General features: G+C 44.8%; 1 protein-coding gene across 7 annotated transcripts; it reads right to left on the bottom strand.

The window, feature by feature from the left end:
• Nucleotides 1-212: 212 nt before the first annotated feature.
• Nucleotides 213-25,494, bottom strand: VPS11 (VPS11 core subunit of CORVET and HOPS complexes). Of its 7 annotated transcripts, none has more exons than XM_080642438.1 (18): nt 25,280-25,494; nt 15,048-15,155; nt 10,124-10,310; nt 9,420-9,568; nt 9,187-9,322; nt 8,714-8,877; nt 7,881-8,128; nt 6,744-6,945; nt 5,595-5,746; nt 4,593-4,779; nt 3,952-4,098; nt 3,439-3,627; nt 3,172-3,333; nt 2,808-2,947; nt 2,518-2,720; nt 2,215-2,386; nt 839-1,061; nt 213-721 (listed from the first exon to the last, which is right to left on the bottom strand). In XM_080642438.1, the coding sequence occupies exons 3-18, from the start codon at nt 10,308-10,310 to the stop codon at nt 557-559; spliced, it is 2,826 nt and encodes a 941-aa protein (XP_080498564.1). In that variant the 5' UTR covers nt 15,048-15,155; nt 25,280-25,494; the 3' UTR covers nt 213-556. The 7 variants fall into 7 exon arrangements, with proteins under 7 accessions (XP_080498564.1, XP_080498563.1, XP_080498565.1 ...); XM_080642437.1 differs by having other exon boundaries at nt 10,124-10,433; nt 25,280-25,464; XM_080642439.1 differs by lacking the exon at nt 10,124-10,310 and having other exon boundaries at nt 9,420-9,591; nt 25,280-25,449.
• Between the last annotated feature and the right edge of the window lie 4 nt (nt 25,495-25,498).

Consider the following 25,498-nt stretch of genomic DNA (forward strand, 5'->3'; position numbering starts at 1 on the left):
AGTCCCCTGATAACTTTATCAACCCTGAAATCAATTTTTAAAAAACATTTTTTAAATTAATTTTTAGAGAGGGAGGGAAACGTTAACTGATAGGCTGCCTCCTGCACACCCCCTACTAAGGAATGAACCCAAAACCAGGCACGTGCCCTGACTGGGAATCAAACCAGCAACCTTTCTGTGTATGGGATGACATTCAACCCAGTCACACCGGCCAGGGCTGAAATCGTTTATCTATAGACTCTGGGAGCAAGGACCCAAGCACAGGCTGGTGCTCTTGGATGGAGAATAAAGCAGCTATTGTCTATACTTGGAGGTTGTTGAAGTGCCCTCCCCCAGGGTTTGAATAATCAACGCTACTCAGAAAGTTAACAGGAAAAATGGTGGGCTGGCCAAAGAGAAGGCAGGAAGAAAAATCCCCTTTAATCCTGAAGGCTATAGCATCAGATCACAGCAGAGGCCGGGACGTGGTTGCCTGATTCCCAGGGCAACAACTCTGCCTGTCCTGTATTCCTGCTGCTGGGCCTGCACTATCCCCCCTCCCCCGACCCCAAGCTGTTCAGGTGCCCCTCCTGGAGTGCACAAGCAGATCCCGCTGCAGCCCAGACTCCAGGCTTCCAGCCAGCCTCGTCGTGGGAGGGTCAGTGAGCAGTGTCAGTTTGTTGAAAACACCTCGGCCGAAGTAGTCAGCAATCACAGAGAAGCTGTCGTTGGAGCACTTGAGCTGTGGTAAAGAAGAGTAGGAATCAGAACTGAAGTGATTTCCTCAAATGAGCTCCCCTGCAGTGCTCCCGACCTCCCCACTCTCTGAGTGGGTACTCATCTAGCCACTCTTTCCAACCTGGTGCTGGAACTGATCATGGAGATCGCGTTTCTGTTCCTGGGCCCGGATCATATCCATGACCTTCCGGTTTTCAGGGAGGCAGGTGGGGCAGTCAGCATCACTTTCCGAGTAACTCTCAAAGCAGTGTTGGTGGAAGGAGTGTCCACAGAGAAAGTGGACTGAGGGCAACTCCAAGGCACTGTTACAGATGCTGCACTTGGTCTTCTGGAAAATCTTCGGACTACAGGCAAGGGAGACCAGAAAGGAGTGGCAAACAGTGAGGGCAGGGCCAAGAGCCAAGCTGAGAGAGAAGGCAGCTGGAGTCCCTAAGGGAGTGCTCTAGGCCCTGCTCTCCTCACCACCTGTGAAAGGTCAGAAGACAACAGTGCTGGGCTTGCAGTGCGTCTCAGTATGTTCCCAGGAAGTCCAACCATCCAGGGTACTTTTCTCTTTCAGCCTCACCATTGCCACAAAACTGTCTTTCAGGTCTGTACACAGATGTGACCCTTTCAGAGGCCTCTCCCAAACACCTTAGAAATTCTCTCTCTCTCACACACACACACACACACACACTCCTCACCCTACTCCCTCTCCTCAGTTTTCTTCTTTGAACTTAACACCATCTAACATACTATAATATTTTGCTTATTTGATATGTTAACTGTCTCTACCTCTACAATGTAAACTCCACTGTGTTAACAGTACTTGGGCCCGGCCAGCATGGCTGTGGTTGAGCATCTCTCTCTCCATCTTCCTTCCTCTCTGAAATCAATAAAAAAAAAAAAAAAAAAAAGAAAGAAAGAAAGAAAGAAAAGAACAGTACTTGGAACATAATAGGGGCTCAGTAAATATTTGTGGGATTGTTCTCTAATAAACATTTTACAATATTAAGGGCAAATAATTTTTAAAGAGTTAGCATTAATGTCTATATACATATAAATTAAGTACTTTTGTATTTCTTTTTGAAAATATGTTCTTATTGATTTCAGAGAGAGGAAGGGAGAGGGGGAGAGAGAGAGAGAGAAACATCAACGAGAGAAAAACATTGATCGGCTGCCTCCTGGTCCATGGGATGATGCTCAACCGAGCCACACCTTTTTGTATTTTCTAAAGCAAAGTTTTTACTTCTGAATGGCTTCTAACCACACAACTTAGATGTGTGTTTAGAAAATGTAAAATATAGATAAGCAAATACAGAAAGAAAAGTACCTATACTAGATAATATCTCCAAAGCCCGATAACTATCTTTTTTGGAATTCCTCCACTAAAACATCTGCAAGCATGAAATGCTCAAACACACTCCATATAATCTTTTGTCTTTGAAAAGCATTTAATGACACCTTGTGAAGGACAAGGTTATCCCTGGACTCCTCCACCTGTTCAGATGCCAGTACCTCTCCTTGAGCTCCTGGATCTCCTGGCGGATGCGGGTGGTCTCCTCTCGGTACCGCCGCACCCGGAGCTCGTCCTGTGCAATCTGCTGGCTCTGTTTCTGCAGTTTCTGGACCAGGTAGTCCCGGATGACAGATAGGGTGGCGGTGGAGTTGTGGGCCAGAGTCTGCACCACTGAGATTGGGGTCCAGGAGGAAAACAATAAATCAAGCGGTATCCACTGGACAGAGTTGAAGGGCTCCTGCCCCAGCGCCCCTGATTTTCAGCAGTTGGCACCTACCCACCCACCCTGTCCTCCCGAGTACCTAGAAGTGGTGGCATGAGGTTCTTGTTCTCAATATGCTTGAGCACAGCTGCCACGTACTCCTTGCAGTCCTCCTCCTTGCGGGCAAAGTAGCTGAGTGCCTGTTCCCACAGAGAGGGCTCCTGCTCCCCATGGCGCTCACACACCACGATCACCTGCCGGTATTGCTCATGCTGCATGTAGTAGTGCATCATCTGCTGATACCTATGCAAAGTCAGGCATACCTCAGGGGCTATCCCTGGAAAATTACTTGGCCCCTTCCCCCTTCCCTGAAATTCCCCAAACTCTTACAGCTTCCCCTGCTCGTAGAGGTGCAGGACCCCATCCTGGAAGTCGTGCATCTGGCACAGGACCAGGGCCTTGTCAAAGACATCGCAGAAGCGGCCACTCTTCAGGAGGGAGATCGCCTCTGCATGAAGCTTCTCTTTGACCTGGGGCAGGAGAGAGAGCTGCTGGACATAAGGGAAAAAACCACAAGGCCTCTTGGGGCAAGGCAAGTCAACTATCTCTTCCCCTCAGTCCAATTTCCTTACTGAGGACTATTTAGCCACCAATGGTGAAGTGTTATTGGTCTATAGAAGGCAGCCAAACAACCACAAAAGATGGAAGAACTGTCTTTTCTCCAGTACCTCCTGCAGCTTTTACCAGGCCTCACCTGTGGATCCTTCTCATGGGCCCAGTTCTGTAGTCGTAGCTCAAGGAGCGTGTCATAGATGCCCTGTGGTGAGTCGGGCTGCACTGCACTCATGTGCTCTAGGAAAGCTTTCAACTCTCGTGGGTTGTTGGCAAAGATGGGGATGAACTCCTCTGAGTTGGCCTAAGATGGCAATGGAGGAGAGAGGAGGGAGAGTGAGTGAGCTTGGTACCTAAGATGCCCCAAAGATGATCCCTGCTGTCCAACAGCCATTCCCCAGGGCCTCACCCTGCAGCCTGGTGACTCCCTGTCACCTTGGCCTTCAAGGCTGGGCCGATAGTTGGTACAAAGCCCCTTCAGCAATTGGGTCATCTGCTCTGGTATGTGGTGCATGAGGATCTTGCCATAGCGTTTCATGTTGCTCTCTGCCTGCTCAAAAGGCAGCTTGCCAATGTACCTAAGGGCTTCCTGGTAATTCTGTGGAGACGTAAAGGGCAGAATAAGGGCATGTTCCTGTCTCACCCACTAGGAAGCACTGTCATCATTCAGAAAGAACAGAACTTTGAGTCAAGAGTCTCCCCTACTGCCCTGACCTATGTGCTCAGTGGTTAGAGCAGCCTGGGCACTGAGTTCGGAAGGCAACCAATCCATGTGTCTCTCTCACACTGATGGATGTCTGTCTGTCTCTCTCCCTTCCTCCCTTCCATTCTTTCTAAAAATCAATGAAAAAAATATCCTCCGGTGAGGATTAACAAAAAAACACCTTCATGAAATTGAAGGGGAAAAAAGAATCTCCCCTACCTTGATGTCCTCTAGCTGGATCTTCAAGTACCACTCATGGTGTGCATGGTTCTCGGCCAAATAGAGGGCATGGGAGTAGTAGCCAGCCTGCCGCAGCACCTTGATGGCTGTCTCCACATCAAAATGGACTTCACTCTCACTCTTTGTCTGCCAGGAACATTAGACAACATCACTCACAGAAGAGGTTGTGGTCAGGGAAAGGAGAGGAAACATGTGTCTGATTCAAGACCAGATTCTTAAGATAATATAATCTTAAGATAATATAAAGCCCATGCTTTTAAAATAGTACACTCCCCTGCCTCGCAGGAAGTTTCTAAGAGCCGATTCCTCTGCCCCTACTACTTAGAGGGACTCCTCTGGGGACAAAGGGCTACCCCACTACTAGTTCCCTGGACTTAAATACTGAGGGAAGTTCTGGAATCATAAAGCAAGAAGGGAGACAGGAGAGAACTAGCAGGAAACGCTATTCCTCTTCCCGTTTATAGACCAGAGGGTCCTTCCTGGTCCCAAATAAGGTCAGCTCTTTCCTCTCCCTACATCCTGCTGAAGAAGGGCAAGCCCTGGGGGAGCCACCTCATGCTCAGTGGGAGCCTCAAGGAATACCCGTCCTGCTCCACCACCATCCCCCCACCCACCCACACCTTGATGAACTCCTCTAGCCTCAAGCTGTCCTTGAGCTTGGTGTAGCAGTTGAGCAACAGGGTGGTGTGGTCGGCATTGGCCAGGGACTGCCGGTGCAGGGTCTGCAGGTAGGCAGTCAGGTTGTGGATACGCTGGGCATCCAGAAACTTGCGGATCACATATGACGGTTCCAACTTTCCAATAGTTCTAGGGAGACACGTGCACAAGAAGCATTGGGATCAGTGTACTTTTCACACTTTCACACACATAGGAATCACTTGCAGAGCTTCCTTTTTAAAGAAATAATATTTTTTATTGATTTGAGAGAGAGGAAGGAAGAGGAATAAAGAGACAGAAACAGTGATGAGAGACACATCAATCAGCTGCTTCCTGCATGCCCCGCACCAGGATCGAGCCAGCAACCTGGGCATGTGCCCTGATTGGGAATCAAATCAGGGACCTCTTGGTTCATGGGTCGATGCTCAACTACTGAGCCACACCAGCCGGGCACTTGCAAATCTTAAAAGGGCTGCAGAGAGGCCTGAGAGCCTGCATTTCCAACCAAGTCCCAGGTGACATTGAGGCTGCTAGACTGTGGACCACAGGAGTAAAAAGCCTCCAGAGCACTAATTCTTAAAATTGGCTGAAAACAGGAATTCTAGAGAAGTTGGGAAAGAAGCTAGAAAGGGTCTTAAAACCCCTTATTAGGGCAGGAAATTCCAAGAATTAATACCAATGAAAGAATGTATGGGAGAATTAGGTAAAAATTAATATTAACAAAAGCCAAACTACAGTTTAAAATAATAGGTGTTTATCAGCTCAATCGCATACTGGTCATGTAATATTTCACCCTAAACATTCCCTTTCCACATACTGTCTCCTCCCACAAGGCATCCCAGTTTCTGCAGAACAAAAGGAAGGTTCCTGGTGGAGTCCATTCCCTCCCCCCGAGCACAGGTATGAGCCGATCTGGCTGCCTGTCTCTGCATTCAGAGCTACACCCTTAAGCACCCTTGGCTGACCGGATATACTGCTGGACCGCCCCGTCATGGTTGCCCTTGCTGTAGAGATGGTCACCGTACTGCATGAAGATCTGGGCCAATCCATCACTATCCAGGTGCTGGCTCTTGGCCAGGTTAATCGCCATCTCAAATAGGTTCTTCTTAAACAGCATCTGGAAGGAAAGAGATTGGAAAATTGGTAGATGCAGTCCTGAAGCGACACCTCCCCAGAATGAACCCACAACACACATGCCAGACAGTCCTGAAGTTCTGATCTGCCTAGATCCTAAGCAGGATGAGACCTCTGATACCCCCAAGACCAACATCCGGTTACCTCCTAAGGCTCTCTGCAGAGAGTGGACCCTGCAAGTGGGCTCAGGCTCCTAGCCATTACTTCCCTCTAGAGCAAGCATGTCAGACTCAAAGGCTGACACGGGCCAAATAAACAAGGTGTAAGTGTATGTGGCTGCAAAAAAAACTAAAGCTTCAATTTTCAAAGAAACCTAGGTTTATTTCGATAGAGACATGCTGTATACAAAGGGCTGAAATAAATGAGTCATGGTTAACATAAAATAATAGAACATTTTAATAAAAATTAATATTTTTTCTTGAACATTAACTTACCAGACACTGAATAACTGCAAAATTAATAAACAAATAAACCTATTTTTCTTGTTCTCCGAAAGCAAAATATTTCCTGTTGCGCACACCAAACAAGTCAGTACAAGACTACTGACATGACAATTGGCTGTTAAAATATTTGCTGCCAGTATTAGTAGAGAGAAATGGTGCGTCTGCACGTAAGGGAAATGAATGCAACATGATTATAGTCATCAGTCAGTTATAGTTCGTTATTAATAATCATGTATTACAGGATATTGTAAAAATAAAGTTAAGAAATTTTTATTAAGATGTTTCTTACATACCTTTATATTGGCTGGGCAGCAAAAATATTCGTTATGGGCTGCATGTGGCCTGTGGGCCGCGAGTTCGACATGCTTGCTCTAAAGCCTCATCCCAGGCAATTTACCTTGTAACTCTACCCCAAGGGAGCTGAGTAAGGCTATGACCCAAAGAGAAGGATACACTCTGGCCAAGGTGTCTTGGGAGCCTGTTCCTACAGCAGTATCTGGGTGCCTATGGCCAGCACTGGGAACCTGGTGGCCTTGCCTCCAGTTTGGTCTGTGTGTCCTTCTCCTGCAGTGCGTGGACCCGCCCATCCCGCGTCAGCACGTACAGGGAGCCCCACTCAGCAAGTACATCCACTACATCCTCAAAGACAGCGCTATAGGCTATAAACTTGTTGCACAGGTCATAGATGTTGAGAATCTGCTTGTCGGAGCTCTGTGAGTCCCTGTTGGTAAACTCTGACCTGTGTGGGAAAGAAAAAGCACCAGACATTTGTACCTTCTCTGCCTCAGCTTCCCCTTTATTTCCTTTCCAGTAGCAACTTTGATTTTTTTTTTTATTGATTGATTGATTTTAGGGAGAGAGGAAGGGGGAGAGACAGAAAGACAGAGACAGAAACATCAATTTGTTGTTCCACTTATTTATGCATTCATTGGTTGATTCTTGCATGTGCTGTCTGGGGATCAAACCTGGAACCTTGGTGTATAAGGACGATGTTCTAAACAACTGAGCTATCCAGCCAGGGCTCCAGTGACAACTTTGGAGCTGCCCATTCCACTCAGAACAAATCACCTCTTGGCCCTTCTAGCAGCTCATCCCATAACATGCAGCAATGTGCTGGCAGTCGTAAGGAGAGAACATACAGATCTGATCTTACCCTGTAAGGTCCTATAACTAACACAGATAACAGATTAAAAAATTAAGTATATTTAAACACCCATTCGTTTAACAAATAATTAGCACCTGGCATATGTAAAGCATTGTGCTTAGTACTGAATGAAAAGGCTAACATCTGAGGGGTTATTTCCATCATGCAGAGGATCCACTGCCCCATCCAGGTGGCTCAGACAAAAAATTCTGGGTCCTGCACTTCCTAGTGTTTTTACTACTTAAGCCCTCCTTCCTCTGCCCCAATTTATTTTTACTAAAGAGTACAAAAATCAATACCAGGTTCAAAATTCTCTGGAACATTCTAGGGCATCAAGACTGCTCAACAAATGTCTGCAGCACAACACATTTTTCAGTATAAACATTGTAGCTGATTCTAGGTATAAGCACAATCTACATAAAACCAAAGTAGGAGACTAGGAGACTGACAGGATCCAGGTAGTAGGGTTTTAAAATCAGGTCAATTCCGGGGATCAAGCACAGCCCTCTCCCTTTCCCTTGAGTTCTTACTTGGGAGAAACCTTCCGGTCACGGGAGACAATGACAAGGTAGCCTCTAAACCAGTGAGCAATGAGTTTATGGCCCTCAAAGGCGAAGCAAGGCCCACGTTCATCAGGCTGGTACAAGTAGACACACTCATCCCCGGCCACAATGAACTGCAGGTCCTGAGAAGGGTCACTTAGGGCTGAGCAGCGCAGGCCACAACCGTGGGTATCCAATTCCACACGAGGGTAGTCCTTTCCAGAAACTATATAGGACTTCGAGAAGTAAGAAAGGCGTTATCAGGCACCCTCTGAGACGGCGGCATCTAAGCCTTCCCAAAGGTATTCCCCATCTCCGTACTAACTCTCTTTTTAATTCTCAGCCCCCTAAGACTTTCCCTGTCGCTTGCCTTCTCCATTAGCCATCACCCATCTACTAAATACATAAGCCGGGACCACACTTCCTTCTCCTGTATATACTGTCACTACCTACTACAGGAATTCTGCAAGTAAGAGAAATACAATAATCTTTTACTATTTTATCAAAAGACTATTCCTGAGAGTAGGCTGTTATAAATTAGGAGCAAAGGATCCAGGGAAGTAAAGCAACTTGTCCAGTGTCACTTCACAAGTTAGTTAGGAAAAAAATTCAGGTCTTTTCTTAAAAGCCCAGAGTTCTTTTCCTAACTCTACCTCTTCCTACTCTCTCAAATGAAGAAAGAAGCTCAGCAAATGACTCCAGGCTATATGATGACAAATGTAAGAATCCTGCCTCTCCTGTCAGTTCCTAAGCTAGCTCCCTAAGCAAAGGAGAAAGAAGCCTTTCGCACTTGCCCCTAACAGTGGAGGTCCTGGTCATACCTGAACGTTCTCTGTTGTCACAACAAACAAGTGAGTGGTCTTTCCCGCTTGGCGAAAGGCCAGTCCAGTCACAGGATAGTTGTCCTTGTGCAAAATCTGGGTCTTGCTATGCCGGTCCCGAGTGATGTCTCCTTTGTTCAAGGTAACACTGCCATCCGTGAAACCTGTACAAGAGCAGGAAACCACTTCACTGAAGCTGAAAGGTCAGGAAACACAGAGGGGAAATGACCATTTGAAGCACTCATTAAAAGTGATGAGATTTCTCTCCATACCCAACTTCTCCAATGGTTAACATGGAGATGATAGATACTCACTGACTCATTTTCAAAGAACAAAACTAACTCCTTTTCTATTCCAAACTCTAATATCTCAGAACAAGGTGGTCCTATGAAAACAATATGAGCTGCAGAAGCAACTCTGAAAAACATCTACAAAGAATCCTGGAGCTTTAGCTTTGCCCTCTTTCTGCTTACCGATGGCCATAAAATTGAGATTTTCATGGACAGTCAAACAGGACACAACCGTGGGCTCTGTTCCTGGGATGGCAGGGAAGATTCGAGTACAGAGTGGATTACCACCATCTCTCTTCTCGAGGTTCCAGATTTTTACCTGTTGGCAGACCTTAGATGGATGAATGCTAATCACCCTCCAACAAACAAACATTCCCAGACTTCTGGGTCTTTCCCATTACCTTCCCAGGACTCACCAGGGGGTTGATGCCCTGCTCATCCTCACCAACAGATGCCAGAATGTTGTGCTGCTTCAGTTGATACAGGTGTGTCACCCGTAGTTTGTAGGCTTGGAAGCCCGTAAGCTGGAGGGAGCGGGATAAGAACCAGACCTGACCTTCCATATGTGCAGAGCAGTCAAGGAGCCTCCTTTCCAAGGAGAGAGACTGACATTTAGGCCAGAACCCAGGTAACTAACATACATGCAGCTCTTTAAATTTTCATGGACTTGTCCATCTTATCTCCTGGCTCCCTTATCTTTAAAAGAGTAAAAGGAGACCAGAGTTTAGAGGCAGCAATGTGAAGAACAAAGCAGCAAACTCCTGGTCTCATTTACCTTGTCACCCCAATATTGGGCATGGGAGATAGGGACACCTTACATATTCATCTTTTAAAGCCAACTTGCACCCTTTATTTTGGTCTTAAAATAACCCTACTGCAAATTGACATTTTATACCCTTTTACAGATACGGAAGTTGAAGCCTGGGGAGCTTAAACGATTGCCCAGGACGACTCGGTTGGCAAGTTAGAGAATGGCCTTCCTGCCCTCAGACCACAGACGGCACCGGGCGCCCAGCTACAGGAAGGGGCACGTGGCACGAACACTCCGAGGGGCCGATTCTGTCCCAGCGGGATCTCCTCAGGGATCCGGGGAGGGACGACAGCTCCAGGTGAAGGATATCTCCAAAGACAAGGCTCCCTCGGCCTGAGTCGCAGACAGTGATGCCAGGAGGGAGGCAGAGGAACTTGGAAGCAGCGGGCCCAGAGGTAAGCGCGGGCCCGGGAGCGGGCCCATCACTGCCCAGCGGTTCCTTCACCACCTCCTTGTCGAAGAAAACGAAGCGCCGCCACTGCAAGTAGGCCGCCATCTTGGCCCAAGGCCCCGGCCTTCAGTCGGAGGTCACGTGAGACGCGCCCAGAATCACATGACTCACAGCTTCCTGGAGCCTGGAGGCCCGGGCCCTCCGGAGCCGAGTGAAAGCTTCTGGCTGCTGGCGAGAGGGCGGGGCCGCGGGAGGAGGGCACCCCGCCCACCACTTGAAACCCCGCAGTTTACCGTTTGGGGCCTAATACTGGACTGGCTGAAATGGTCTTAAGAGCTGGCCCTTGCCCGGCTGGCGAGGCTCGGTGGTTGGGTGTCGACCTCTGAGCCAGGGGATCGCGGTTTCATTCCCTGTCGGGGCACATCCCCCAGCTGCGGGTTCCATCCCCAGTCAGAGGCGGGAGGCAGCCAATGGATGATCATCTCATCGTTGATGTGTTGATGTTTGTCTCTCTCTCCCTCTCTCTCTCTCTTCCTCTCTGAAATTAATTTAAAAAAATATTTTAAAAGCCCAGGCATTGAGGGATCAAGATGAGGAATGTCTATACAAAATAAATATGCAGAAATCGGTGGCGTCCTGCCCCAGTGGCTCAGTTGGAGTGTCCTGTACTCTGAAAGGTTGCCCGTTTGATTTGCAGTGGGGGCACATGCCTAGGTTGGGAGTTCGATCCCAGTGGCCAGAGCATACAGGAGGCAACCAATCACACCCATCAGGCTGGTACAAGTAGGCACACTCATCCCCATGTTTCTTCTTCTCTCTCCCCCATCCTCTCTCTCTAAAAATCAGTGAAAACATGTCCTCGGGTGAGAAAGAAAAAAAAAAAGGTGGTATTTTTATACACTGATAATGAACTATCAGAAAGAGAAATTAAGAAAACAACCTCATTTACTCTTGCAATATACAAAATAAAGTACCTAGGAATAAGTTTAACCAAGACACCTGTACTTGGAAAGTTATAGGATATTGAAGAAAAAATAGAGGAAGATACAAATAAGTGGAAGCACACACCGTGTTTATGATTGGAAAAGCTAACATCATTAAAATGTCCATACCATCCAAAGCAATCTATAAATTCAATGTAATTCCTATTAAAATACCAATGGCTTATTTCACAGATGTAGAACAAGTATTCCAAAAATTTATATGGAACTAAAAATAAACCAACCTGAATAGCCTCAGCAATCTTGAGAAAAAAGAACGAAGTTGGAGGGATCATAATTCTTGAAATCAAACTATACTACAAGGCCCCATTAAAACAGCCTGGAACTGGCATAAGAAAAAAACAGATAGATCTTTTGAGACATAAATGAACTAGTATGTATGAAACTGGTTTTTCAACTGTAGAAGAAGAGAAATATTAAAAGTTTGTATCTGTCATCAGATATAGACTGTGCACCATAGCCAGTTTCTTATATTCATTTTTGTGTCCCTGTTATTTTTAAAATATATTTTATTGATTTTTTTTCAGAGAGGAAAGGAGAGGGATAGAGAGTTAGAAACATCGATGAGAGAATCATCGATCAGCTGCCTCCTGCACACCCCTCACTGGGGATGTGCCCGTAACCAAGGTACATGCCCTTGACTGGAATCGAACCTGGACTCTTCAGTCCGCAGGCTGATGCTCTATCCACTGAGTCAAACCAGTTAGGGCATGTCCTTCTGTTAGAGTGTGTGGCTTATAATACACATTTAAAACATGTGTTTTTTTTTAATTTTTGTTGTTCTTTTTTGTGTTTTTTTGTTTTTTTGTGTTTTTTTGCTTTTTGAGAAGGGGGAGAGAAGAGAGAGAGAGAGAGATACGTTCACCTGTTGTTCCACTTATTTATGCACTCATTGCTTGATTCTTATATGTGCCCTAATCAGGGATCGAACCCAAAATCTTGGTGTATTAGGAGGATGCTCTAACCAACTGAGCTATAGGCCAGGGCTAAAATATGTTTCTTAAAGAAGCTGGGAAATCCCAATAGGGTGGGAAATTCCAAGAACCTGGGCTTTCTTCCCCTTTCCATAGTGGCAGGGCATGGAATATAAACAGAACACAGCAAAAAACCTGCACGTGAGTGACTGGGACTTGGCCAGCTGAGCAGAGACTGTCAGTGAGGGACAGGTTTGAATGAAACTTTCTGACATCAACCAAAAAAAACAAAAACAAACAAAAAACCCCTGCAAGTGGCAGCTCTGAGAGCTGGTGATCTAACAACTTGCAATGTCTAAGATATTCCATGGCTACCCACAATCCCCAAGTCCATCAAAACCAACAGTCCATGTAGAAAACTGAAGGTGTTGTTTGTGTATCACAAGGAGCTATATACAGAAGTGACAGTCATTTTGAGAGTATGTATGTAAAAAAAATGGCCACATGGTATTTGTGAAGTTTGTTTTTGCACTCCCCCAACACACTTTTATTTTTTAAATATATTTTTATTGACTTCAGAGAGGAAGGGTGAGGGAGAGATAGAAACATCAATGATGAGAGAGAATCACTGATTGGCTGCCTCCTGCAAGTCCCACACTGGGGATCCAACCTGCAACCTAGGCACATGGCCTGACCAGGAATTGAACCATGACCTTCTGGTTCACAGGTCGAAGTTCAACCACTGAGCCATGCCTGCTGGGCAATAAGACATGGTTCTTGCCCTTTAGGGAGCTCAACCATCATCATAAGGGACATAAAATGGACTGACAGTAATGAGCCCTTAATTTCATGTAGTGAATTGTATCTAACAAAGTGCTTTCACTTTTCATGGTCTCTTCACAGTAATCACCTGCAGAATATCATTATCTTTGATGAGAAATGGAGTATCAAAGAGGTTAAAGTGACTCTGGGCAAACACATCAAAGTTCTTTGGAAATAAAACAAGGTTTTCAGTTCCCTAACCTTCAATTAGGTTGCTTGCTGGGGTGTGAACCTCGGCTACACTTGTCAGGACATACACCAGGGTTTGTCTTTTAGTTCCACTTGTCTGAATCCAGGAACTTCAGGAGTGAGAAAGATAAACAGGCAAACTGCACAGTAAATGATCATGTGTACACATTTACTTAAAGTTCTGTATACTGAGAACTCAAGTTCTGAAGGGACTAAAGATACAGAAGCAATTCAAATTTTTAGCTTAAAATTAGAGATCACAACTCAGAATCAAGAATTGACTAGCGTCTGGCTGGTGCAGCTCAGTGGTTGAGCATTGACCTATGAACCAGGAGGTCAGGGTTCCATTCCTGGTAGGGCACATGCCTGGGTTGTGGACTTGATCCTCAGTGGGGTTGGGGGTGGTGTGCAGGAGGCAATGATTCTCTCTCATCATTGATATTTCTCTCTGAAATCAATAAAGACATATATAAAGAAAGAATTGACTAGCAATCCCTTCTTTTTTTTTCTCCCTTCAGCAAACTGCTCCCCTGTGATGTACTACAGTCATATCCACTGGAGCCAAGCGGGAGCACGTGTGTGTGTGTGTGTGTGTGTGTGTGTGTGTGTGTGTGTCTTTCCATTTGGCTCCCTGGGTAGAATCCATTTTTCTAGACTACAGAACCAAAAAGTCTGTTTTTCCCCCTTAGCCCCTAAAAGAGGCTAACAGCACTTTCCACTCTAGGAGCAAGAGGTCAACCTGAAATAAACTCAGAGGCCTTACAGTTTTAAGAGAGCCCAAAGGCCCGGAGCTACAGTGAAAAAGAAGTGCCTGGTTGAGTGTCCACCTATGAACCAGGTCACGGTTCGATTTCCAGTCAGGACTACATGCCCAGGCTGTGGGCTCAATCCCCATTAGGTGGTGTACAGGAGGCAGCTGATCAATGATTCCCTCTCATCTCTCTCTTTCCCTCTCCCTCTCTGAGATAAAAAAATATATATATATTTTTAATTAAGTAATTAATTTAATTTTTTAAATATATATTTTAAAAGGAGGTCCAAGTTCGATTCCAGGTCAGGGCACATGCCCAGGTTGCGGGCAGCCAATTAATGATTTTCATCATTGATGTTCCTATCTCCCTTTCCCTCTCTCTGGAATCAATAAAAACAGATTAAAATAAAAAGAGAAGAAAAAAGCAACTTGTTGGTTTTTGATTGTGAAAAATCCAGTCTACAAAAAGGAAATAAAATTCCCCATGAACTTGGCAAAGCATTTAACCAAGATTTTAACACTGCAATGCTGACTTTTAGTTTTATTTCTCTAGACTAAGAACAAAATCAATGTTAACTAATGTGTATTTGGTGCTTAGGATGTGTTGGAAGCTGCCCGTTGCCTTCACTAGCTAAAGCAACATCCACCTTTTAGTCTCATGTAAATTCTTGCTGATTGGCTATTATTGGAATTGCCTGCCTAAAGGCTATGGGTATATCCCATAGTCTTTATTTATTTTTTAATATTTTTTTATTGATTTTTTTTACAGAGAGGAAGGGAGAGGGAGAGGAAGAGGGATAGAAAGCTAGAAACATTGATGAGAGAGAAACATCCATCAGCTGCCTCCTGCACACTCCCCACTGGGGATGTGCCTGCAACCAAGGTACATGCCCTTGACCGGAATCGAACCTGGGGCCCTTCAGTCCACAGGCCAAAGCTCTATCCACTGAGCCAAACCGGTTAGGGCTATATCCCATAGTCTTAATAAAAGGGATAGCCAGGCAAGAGAGGGGTGGAGTCCTTCTCCTTGAGTTGGGCTCCCACCTGGCCCCCAATATTTCCAAATTAATATTTTCTAGTCTCTTTCATTTGTGTGCGGCCTCCTCCAGAGCCTGAACCCTGAACCTGAACCCTGAAACACACAGGATGTGGGGGGGACACTTACAACTGGAGCTCAAACGTGGGGCAGTCACACTCATAACTGGTGCCCAACCTGGGGTACTCGCAACTGGCGCCTTCGACGTGGGACCTCTGGAGGGGATGATATTTTCGCCTAGAGTGAAGAAAGGAAGATTACACTGAAAAGGTGGGGAAAAGATCACCATATAGGTGAGGGAAATTCACCGCACGCAAAGCCCATGATCAGCTGCAGAAGTCGCGATCTGTAAGTAGGGTGGGAACGTCTTTTTCAGCCAGGCTAATGGGGAAGAATTAGGTTATAAACTTTATTATAGACTTTTGGTTTGCATGCTTAAGGAATGTGGTTTCTTGTTCAAATTAAAATCTTAATTTGTATTTGGAATCTAAAATCTGTAATAAGAAGTGAAACTCCGCTGCCGAAACCGCCTCTGGTGGGGAGAAATTCAAAGGTGGCAGGAAAGGGCAGGGCTATCTGCTCTCCCGCAATGAGATTACTTAAAGTTTTGTTTAGCCCTAACCGGTTTGGCTCAGTGGATAGAGCGCAGGCCTGCGGACTCAAGGGTCCCAGGTTCGATTCTGGTCAAGGGCATGTACCTTGGTTTCGGGCACATCCCCAGTAGGGCGTGTGCAGGAGGCAGCTGGTTGATGTTTCTCTCTCATCGATGTTTTTAACTCTCTATCCCTCTCCCTTCCTCTCTGTAAAAAATCAACAAAATACATTTAAAAAAATATAAAGTTTTGCTTAAAAATTATAGAAGAACTCGCAGGGAAATGCAAAATTTGGCCAAATTGGGTGCTAGTAATTACTTTGCAAAGTGAAAAAGAAAGAAAACATGTAAGATCTGTTTTTATCTATTAAGCATGAAAAGATACACAGCCAGATTTGTTACTGAAAACTTCCCCCAGAGCAAGCAAGATGTGGGGGAAGGGAGACACATGGCAATCCAATATGGAAGGCCACTCTCCCAGTATGCTAATTTAAAGTCTCCTTTCTCACCATGAAAAAGTCTTCTCGCCTTAAAAATTTAGAAATGCATCTGGGATATCTGTGCACATGTAAAGAGAAAAGCTAGTGTAAGTCAAAATGTGCGCACGGTCCGATTTCGGATATTAGATAGGTCTTAAACTGGACTTGACTCTTTACAAGGGCTACAGAAATGAAAAACCCAAGACTGTTTTTTTCCTAAGAAAAATGGCAGATTTGACCAAAAGGAAAGAAATTCAAGCTAGTTCCAGCAACAGGATTCGCATTTCCATAATAAAGAGTAGTTTTTAAAATGCTAATGAAGGGTGTTAAAAATTTAACTTTAAGGCCTTCAAGAAAATCAATGAATTGTTTTTGTTACAAAAATTGTCAATGAAAATGATTTAAAATAATTAGAATTGGATTTGAAACTCAAAAATTGTTGAAAAATATGCCCTAGCTGGTTTGGCTCAGTGGATAGAGTGTCAGCCTGTGGACTGAAGGGTCCCAGGTTCGATTCCAGTCAAGGGCACATGCCCAGGTTATGGGCTCGATCCCCAGTGTGGGGCATGCAGGAGGCAGCCAATCAATGATTCTCTCTCATCATTGATGTTTCTCTCTCCCTCTCCCTCTCCCTTCCTTTCTGAAATCAATAAAAATATATAAAAAATTGTTGAAAAATATATTATAAAGATCAAGTAGCCCAGATAAAGACTGGCTACACCCTTTGTTAATGGAGGAAGGGGTGGTCACCCTTCCCCCAGCAGACAGGTAAATCAGCTTCCCACCAGTAGCCATTCTTTAGTGACAATTTTTGCATTTGAATACCTGCAGGCTTGCTACTCAATTTCCAGGGGGCAGAGAAAAAATATGGTCAGTTTAAAGTCAACCAAGTTACGTGCCCTTGACCAGAATCGAACCTGGGACCTTTCAGTCCACAGGCCGATGCTCTATCCACTGAGCCAAACCGGTTTTGGCCCAACTGAAATTTTTAATGCAAAAACCAGTTTAAATTTAATTGATATCTTAGGATAATTATAGAAAGTATTGTAATCTTTAAATCATATATGGATATATGTTTGATGTTTTTTTTCCAAGTTAGAATTTCAAGGCTTTAACCGAGAGATGATTCTTGGAAGACTCCAAGGGTGCCTGGAGTAATTCAAGAAGTTATTCTCTCTTCTTAAAGGAAATATTTTGAATTTAACCAATCTAATATACTTGAAATTGCCTGGAAAGCTTTATCAAATAAAAATTAATAACTATATTTTACTTATAAATGTTGTGAACGTTTTGGCCTCTAAGGAGGACAAAACAAAATTTCGAAATAAAGCAAAAATTTTAACACCAGAATTTTAAAACAATTTAAAATAATAACAAGCCCATAGCCACCTGCATTTTTAATTAGGCTGAAGGTGGGGCCACTTTTGTGCCTTGTGAATCAGATGTAAACATTTACTAAATTTGCTTTGCTTTTTTAATTAAAGATACCTACTTAAGTTATAAACAATTAAATTCTCATAAAGCCACCAGAAATGGCTAGTGAGATTTCTGTTTGTCTGCAGTGTAGTTTTGGCTTTAACAGTTTAGACCAGTGGTCGGCAAACCACGGCTCACGAGCCACATGCAGCTCTCGAGCCGTGGTTTGCTGCTCTGTTGATTAATGAGTTTGCCGACCACTGGACTAGACTAAATGTTACCTTGTAGTTGGAAGCTGTGAGGATTAGGCAATTGTGGCATATTGTGTGCAAAGAGGTAAAGGGTAGTATATGACAGTGGTCGGCAAACTCATTAGTCAACAGAGCGGAAAACCGTGGCTCTCGAGCCATGGTTTGCCGACCACTGGTTTAGACAGTCACCATTTTTGGACCGCCTGACTTGGCAGCCACCATGTTGGCCTCATGGCTTGCCGCTCCCCTGGGGGCTGCCATCTTGAAACAGCAAAGGCCAACCCCTCTCTTTGAATAAAGTTACTGAGACCTCCCATGATCCCTCTGTATATGCAAATTAGCCAAAGGGGATACTCTTTAAAAATATAATTATAAATTTAAAGGAGAAATTTGAAAATTTTGAAATCTCTTTCATTGATATTTACAGGGTAAACTAAGATTGTTGTTAGAGTATTAAATCTGACCGTAAAGTAATAGTCAAGTTTACTGTAATGAGATTTCTTGTGACATGGCTATTTGGATGCACGAGCAAATATTAAGCAGCAGTCTTGTAGGTTGTATGTTGTAAGAATAAAGACAAAAATTCTTAAGTGAAACTCTCTGTAGCCTGAGAATTATTTTGGAAGGAAATAAAGAGAGGTTTTCTTGAAACACCTGAAGAACTGTAATTAAAAGTCAATAAATTTGCCCTAGCTGGTTTTGCTCGGTGGATAGAGTGTCAGCCTGCGGACTGAAAGGTCCCAGGTTCGATTCTGGTCAAGGGCATATACCTTGGTTGCAGGCACATCCCCAGTGGTAGGTGTGCAGGAGGCAGCTGATCAATGTTTCTCTCCCATCGATGTTTCTAACTCTATCCCTCTCCCTTCCTCTCTGTAAAAAATCAAAATATATATATTTTTTTAAAAAGTCAATAAATTTGGCCTCATTAACTGAAGTACATAATTTGTATTTTTGCCTCCTTGAATATAGCTAATGTAAAGTTACTCAAAGACTAACTACAATTAATGTCATTTACTGTCCATAACCAAGGACAAGTTAAATTAATAAAAAAATATATCTTATTGCAGACTAATTTAAATTGGCTAATTGAAATGAATGAATATTCAAAAATAAAAACTTAATAGTACTAGACAAAAAACTGTTCCTGAAGTTTTACGTAAAAATTTTTATTGATAGTTCATCTCATAGTAAAATTTCTTAACATACAATGAATCCAAAACAGTCATATTTCTATGCAAAAAATTAAAATTAAAAGTTATCAACACTGCATTATAAAATTTCCAAAAGCCTCCTAATATTTAAATAAAAAGGGGGGGATAGTAGAGTAATATCCTGTAAGAAATAATATTCTGTAAGTAAATTACATCAAAAAATTTTTACCTTGAAAATTCATTTTCATTTGTAATACTGATAGCAAGACACCCATGAAAACATGCATGGTCAAAATAAGCCAAAGGAAAATCATTTGGGCAAAAATGAAAAAGGATCTTAAGTCTAATTTATAGAAAAGATTTCTTTATTAACCTTTGGTTGAGAATATGTTTGTATATTTCCAGAAAAGCCCATGTGGATTCCTGCAACAACAGATTCCAGAGAGGAACTGATGGGATTGCTCCAGCCATGAAGACAAGAGGAGAAACAGTCCAGAGATGGAAGACGCTGAAGACGCCTTGCTATGCTAGCAGTCAGCAGCTGTGCATCACTGCAGGTGGCCCAGGACCAAACCAGAGAAGGTCGGACCTGCATTGCCACCGTTTGCCCACCATGCAGAACTGAAATATAATTGCTGACATGTACACATAAGGAACTACTGGACATTGAAATTGGGACTCAAAACTGTTGGACATTGAAATTGGGACTCAAGGAACTGTTGGCCCAGAAAGAAACTTACTACAGACTGATTCATTTGCCTCTCAGCATAACCATTATTGTTTGTCTCATTTTTGTTCTCATGTTTATTTCTAGTCTGCAGATGCAAGAATTTTTAAGGAAAAAAAACGGGGGAGATGTTGGAAGCCGCCCATTGCCTTTACTAGCAGAGAGGTGTAGACAAGGAACCCGGAAGGCTGGTCAACCTTGAAGCTCAGAAAGGTCAGAGCCAACCACCACTGTTTATTTATTTATTTTTTAAAATATATTTTATTGATTTTTTACAGAGAGGAAGGGAGAGGGATAGAGAGTTAGAAACATCGATCAGCTGCCTCCTGCATGCCTCCTACTGGGGATGTGCCCGCAACCAAGGCACATGCCCTTGACCAGAATGGAACCTGGGACCCTTGAGTCCGCAGGCCGAGGCTCTATCCACTGAGCCAAACCGGTTAGGGCCCACTGTTTAGTTGAGACAATGGTAGCAACTTCTACCTTCTAGTTTTATGTAAATTCTTGCTGATTGGCTATTATTGGAATTGCCTGCCTGAAGGCTATGGGTGTATCCCATAGTCTTAATAAAAGGGATAGCAAGGCCAGAGCGCGGAGGAGTCTTTCCCCTTGAGTTGGGCTCCCTCCTGGCCCCCAATATTCCCAAATTAATATTTTCTAGTCTCTTTCATTTGCGTGCGGCCTCCTCCAGAGCCTGAACCCTGAACCTGAACCCTGAACCACGCGGGGCATTGGGGGGACACTCGCAACTGGAGCCCAACGTGGGCCACTCGCAGGATGTCTCAAGCACTGTGTTAAGCACAGTACACCCATCTTTAATTTTTTAAAAATTTTTGTGAGTTTATTTGAGCCAAACTGTCTTTAATTTTAAGTTTCTTTTATTTTCACACCAACCCTGTGAAGCAAGTACCAGCATGCCTCTATTAATGAAGTGGAAGCTGAGGCCCAGAGAAGCTAAACAACTTGCCTGGAATCACATAGCAGGCAGTGGTGGTGTTCTCAGCAAATCCAGGCCTAACTCCAAAGCCCTGTATTCTGGATGCTCAACTGAATTATTTTTTTAGAACATTCAAGTTAGTAAATTTGTTCATAAGTCTGGATAATTTTCTATGGGATCATGAAGTCACAGAATTCAAGCATCTTCAACGTCTTGCTTTCTGTTCTGGATACATTCAATGCAGGCCAGAAAATGTTCCCAACCCTTGACTCCTCACTCCCCACCCCATATCCTATCAAATTCATAATACCAAGACTTTCCAGTGTTAAAGATACAGGGGCTGTCATTCACTGCTGGTGGCGAGTGCATATTGGCAAGCCTTTCTGGAGAGCAACTTGGTAGTGTGTATAAAATGCTTAAAAAGATGAATTTAAGCCTGCATTTTCACTTCTAGGAATTTATCCTAAGTAGATTATAATGAATTGATTTGCATAAACATGTGGCAATAAAGATGTCTATTACAATTTTATAATAGTAAAAAGAAACAACCAACCTTAACCGGTTTGGCTCAGTGGCTAGAGCATCGGCCTGCGGACTCAAGAGTCCCAGGTTTGATTCCGGTCAAGGGCATGTACCTTGGTTGTGGGCACATCCTCAGTAGGGCGTGTGCAGGAGGCAGCTGATCGATGTTTCTCTCTCATCTATGTTTCTAACTCTCTATCCCTCTCCCTTCCTCTCTGTAACAAATCAATAAAATATATTTAAAAAAAACAACCTAACTGTCCAATAGTTTCTAAACACTCCCTCCCCACAAAGGTAAACACTGTCCCAATTTCTATCACTACAGCTTCATTTTGCCTGTTTTTAAACTTTAGAGAAGTGAAACATAAAGTATGTACTTGTTGGCTCCTGGCTTTCATTCAATACTAGAGGCCCAGTGCACGAAATTCATGCACAGGGGTGTGTGTCCCTCAGCCCAGCCTGCACCCTCTCCAATCTGGGACCCCTCTCACAATCCAGGACTGCTGGCTCCCAACTGCTCGCCTGCCTGCCTTCCTGATTGCCCCTAACCGCTTCTGCCTGCCAGCCTGATTGATGCCTAACTGCTCCCCTGCCAGCTTGATTGCCCCTAACTGCCCTCCCCTGCAGGCCTGGTCACCCCTAACTGCCCTCCCCTGCAGGCCTGGTCCCCCCCAACTGCCCTTCCCTGCAGGCCCAGTCACCCCCAACTTCCCTCCTCTGCTGGCCTGGTCACCCCTAACTGCCCTCCCCTGCTGGCCTGATCACCCACAACTGCTCTCCCTTGCAGGCCTGGTCCCTCCCAACTGCCCACCCCTGCTGGCCATCTTGTGGTGGCCATCTTGTGTCCACAAGGGGGCAAGATCTTTGACCACATGGGGGCAGCCATCTTGTGTGCTGGAGTGATGGTCAATTTGCATATTACTCTTTTATTAGATAGGATAGAGGCCTGGTGCACGGTTGGGGGCCAGCTGGTTTGCCCTGAAGGGTGTCCCAGATCAGGGTGGGGGTTCCATTGGGGTGTGGGGCAGCCTGGGCAAGGGGCCTGTGGTGGTTTGCAGGCCAGCCATGCCCCCCAGCAACCCAAGGGGAGGCCCTGGTATCTGGGATTTATTTATCTTCTATAATTGAAACTTTGTAGCCTTAAGCGGAGACCAAGGCAGGCCAGGGCAGCGGAAGCTTGGCTTCCTCCATCGCCAGAGGCAACTCAAGCCTCCTGCTCTCTCCAGCTCTGTGGCTGCCACCATTTTTGTTGGGATTTATTTATCTTCTATAATTGAAATTTTGTAGCCTTGAGTGGAGGCCTAGCCGGCCAGGGTGTGCAGAAAGCTTGGCTTCCTCCATTGCTAGGGAAACCCAAGCCTCCTGCTCGCTTCGTGGCCACAGCCATCTTGGTTGGGTTAATTTGCATACTTGCTCCTGATTGGATGATGAGCATGGCTTGTGGGTGTAGCAGAGTGATGGTTAATTTGCATATTACTCTTTTATTAGATAGGATTATGTTTGTGCATTCTCTTAGGTTGTCATGTGTAATAGCAGACCATTCATTTTCATTGCTATGTAGAATTCCATTGTGTGAATCTACCGAAACTTTTTTATCCATCCAACTATTGGTGGGCATTAGTATTCAATTTCCAGCCATTATGAATAAAACTGTTAGTCTCTTGGTGAACATATGTCTACATTTGTAGATATAAACCTAAGCATGAAGCTGCTGGGTGACAACTAATTTTTTTAAATCTCCTGGACCAGGAGGATGTTTGCCCTAATCAACATGACCCTCAGCCCATCACATCGGGCATGGTTAATAATGTATGCACATACCCTTGCTAACTGAGTTCCTTTTACTCTTGTCAGTTCGGCACAGGCCCCACAGGACAGCAACTTTCTTCCCTGAGATTTCTGAACATCCTGGGGGAAGGGGTGTAGGCCTCAAGTGTTATTAACCAGTTATTCTGGACAAGAACCAGTGGATTCCACTGCTTTGGTCAACCTAAATCAGGTGTTTTACATGAAACATTCCCCTATTTTTTTACAAATGCTCTTCTCTCTAGTCAGAGAACAAAACAAGTGACTCCCCAGAGCACTTGCACCTGCCGCACCTCCCAGGGGGACAGAAACACAGGTCAAAGACCTCGCTCAGTAAAGCTGTGCTCCCACCAAGGGCGTTCTGGGATGAGAGCTCACTTAGGAGCAGGGGAAGCTAACTTTCCTAGTCTCCCAATTTGTAGCCAATCAATAGTTTTGTTGTTGTTGTTAATCCTCACCTGAGGATATTTTTCCATTGATTTTAGAGAGTGGAAGGGCAGGGAGAGACAGAGAGAGAAACATAGATGTGAGAGAGACACATGGATTGGTTGCCTTCTGCATGGGCCTGGGGATTAAGCCTGCAACCGAGGTATGTGTCCTTGACCAGGAATCAAACACGACCGACACTCTAACCACTGAGCAAACAGGCTAGGGCCATTCAATGGGTTTTTAACAACTACATGAAATCATTAACATACAGAACTTATTTCCCAACAGTCTGATTTCTCCTAAGGAAAGGACAGGGTCGTCACATCTCTGGAATCCCAGCACAGAACACAGTGCTTGCATATGACAGGGGCCCAAGAAATGTTCAAATGCGCACTGTTTAAAATGGATGGAAAGAACCTCCCGCACAGGACAGGTGGCCAAAAGCGGAGTCAGTTATTGAGAAATAAAGTCTTTCTCTGTGGAACTGAAACAGCAACTTATATGTGCATCATTATAGCTAAACAACACCCACACTATCGAATGTTCTAACCACTGAGCAAACATCAGTAAACAGCAATGATACAGATATGGAAAATGCTACATAATTATTAGTTACCCCCCAAAAGGGCAAGTTCCAAACAACCTAATTGTATAAAATTTTATCATTTAGAAAAGGACAATATCTAAATGTTTCAAGAGACATTGTCTGTATTTAAAAGTAGAGGAAAAAGCCTTGGAGGCTACACACTACACTGATAATAAGTATACATCTCCAGAGAGAGAGGTTGCGGATGGTATCAAAGGGATTTCACTTTATCTGGAATATCTCTTTTTCAAGATTATATTTCTGTAACCAAGTTGTGTTAAAAATTTAAGTGAGCCCTAGCTGGTTTGGCTCAGTGGATAGAGCATCAGCCAGCAGACTGAAGGGTCTCAGGTTCGATTCTGGTCAAGGTCACATGCCCGGGTTGTGAGCTTGATGCCCAAGTTGTGGGCTCAATCCCCAGTAGGGGGTGTGCAGGAGGCAGCAGATGATTCTCTCATCATTGATGTTTCTCTTGCTCTCTCCCCCTTCTTCTCTGAAATCAATTAAAAAAATTATTATTTTTTTAAAATATATTTTATTGATATTTTACAGAGAGGAAGGGAGAGGGATAGAAACATCGATGAGAGAGAAACATCGATTAGCCGCCTCCTGCACACCTCCTACTGGGGATGTGCCCGCAACCAAGGTACGTGCCCTTGACCGGAATTGAACCTGGGACCTTTCAGTCCGCAGGCCGACGCTCTATCCACTGAGCCAAACCGGTTTCGGCAATAAAAAAAAATTATTAAAAAATTTAAGCGAATTTCTCCTTATTTCTACCAATTTCTCTTCTACCTGAAGACTTCACTATTCTTGAAGGGAAGAAAACTAGACCTGTCCCTGGCACTGCCAGTAGAATTATCTTCTAAGCCTTGACACCCGACTACTCTCTCTCCCTAAGATCATGAAAAATGTAGGGAAAGGAACAAATAAAGTTCCTTAAACGAGTCCTGGCCAACACAGCCAGGTTCTCAGGAGGGCTTCTGTGAAGGAAGGCCAGGCGTCAAAGCCGGGAAAGACGAAAACATGTAAGAAAAGCACGCTCATCTCCAGGAAAACTGGAAAAAGGAAAGAAACGTGCGCTCGTCAAGGCCCGTGCACACTGCGAGGGTGTGTAAGGGGCAGAGAAGCGAGTGAGGACCGCCCGACACCTGCCCACCTGCTTTAATGTACAAGACTCGTTGGAACAGCAACATGAGGGGGTGCACATCCGCTCCACCATTAGAGCCTCAGAAATAGAAGTGTATTTGGAGCTTGGGATATTCTTTCTCTTACAACGTGGGACTTAGGCCAAATTCTGCCGCTAATACAGGTGCGATCTCCGACCCGCCGCGAACATATCTTTGGGTGTTTCTGTTCCCCCCTCGGTGACCCTCTCGGTGAAACAAAGGGGGTTGAGGGGTACTGAACCTGAAGCGCGGCCACTCCGATTTCCACCCAAAGCCCAGGGCAGTTCAATACCAACCGGCGGCGAGCACCCCTTCGGCGAGGCTAAGAACAGAGGCCGGCCAGCCCCACTCCGCGCCAGGGACGCCCCCAGTGACCGGAAGAAGAGCGCTCACTCGCCAGGCCCCCGTCACTCCCCATCTCGGCAGCCAGTCACCCCCGCCGCGGCCGGAGAGGTCCCGCGAGCACGCGGGGCAAGCGCCTGGGCCGTGACGTAGGCCAGCACGTGGCTCTGCCC

Source organism: Plecotus auritus (assembly GCF_963455305.1).
Source record: "Plecotus auritus genome assembly, chromosome: 9".
Lineage (NCBI taxonomy): Eukaryota > Metazoa > Chordata > Mammalia > Chiroptera > Vespertilionidae > Plecotus > Plecotus auritus.

Coding starts and splice junctions, on each gene's coding strand:
- VPS11 (XM_080642438.1), bottom strand. CDS start 10,310: ATGGCGGCCTACTTGCAGTGGCGGCGCTTCGTTTTCTTCGACAAGGAG. Junction 3,334..3,438: donor GGGAGTCACCAGGCTGCAGG/GTGAGGCCCTGG, acceptor TTGCCATCTTAG/GCCAACTCAGAGGAGTTCAT. Junction 2,721..2,807: donor CTCTACGAGCAGGGGAAGCT/GTAAGAGTTTGG, acceptor GACTTTGCATAG/GTATCAGCAGATGATGCACT.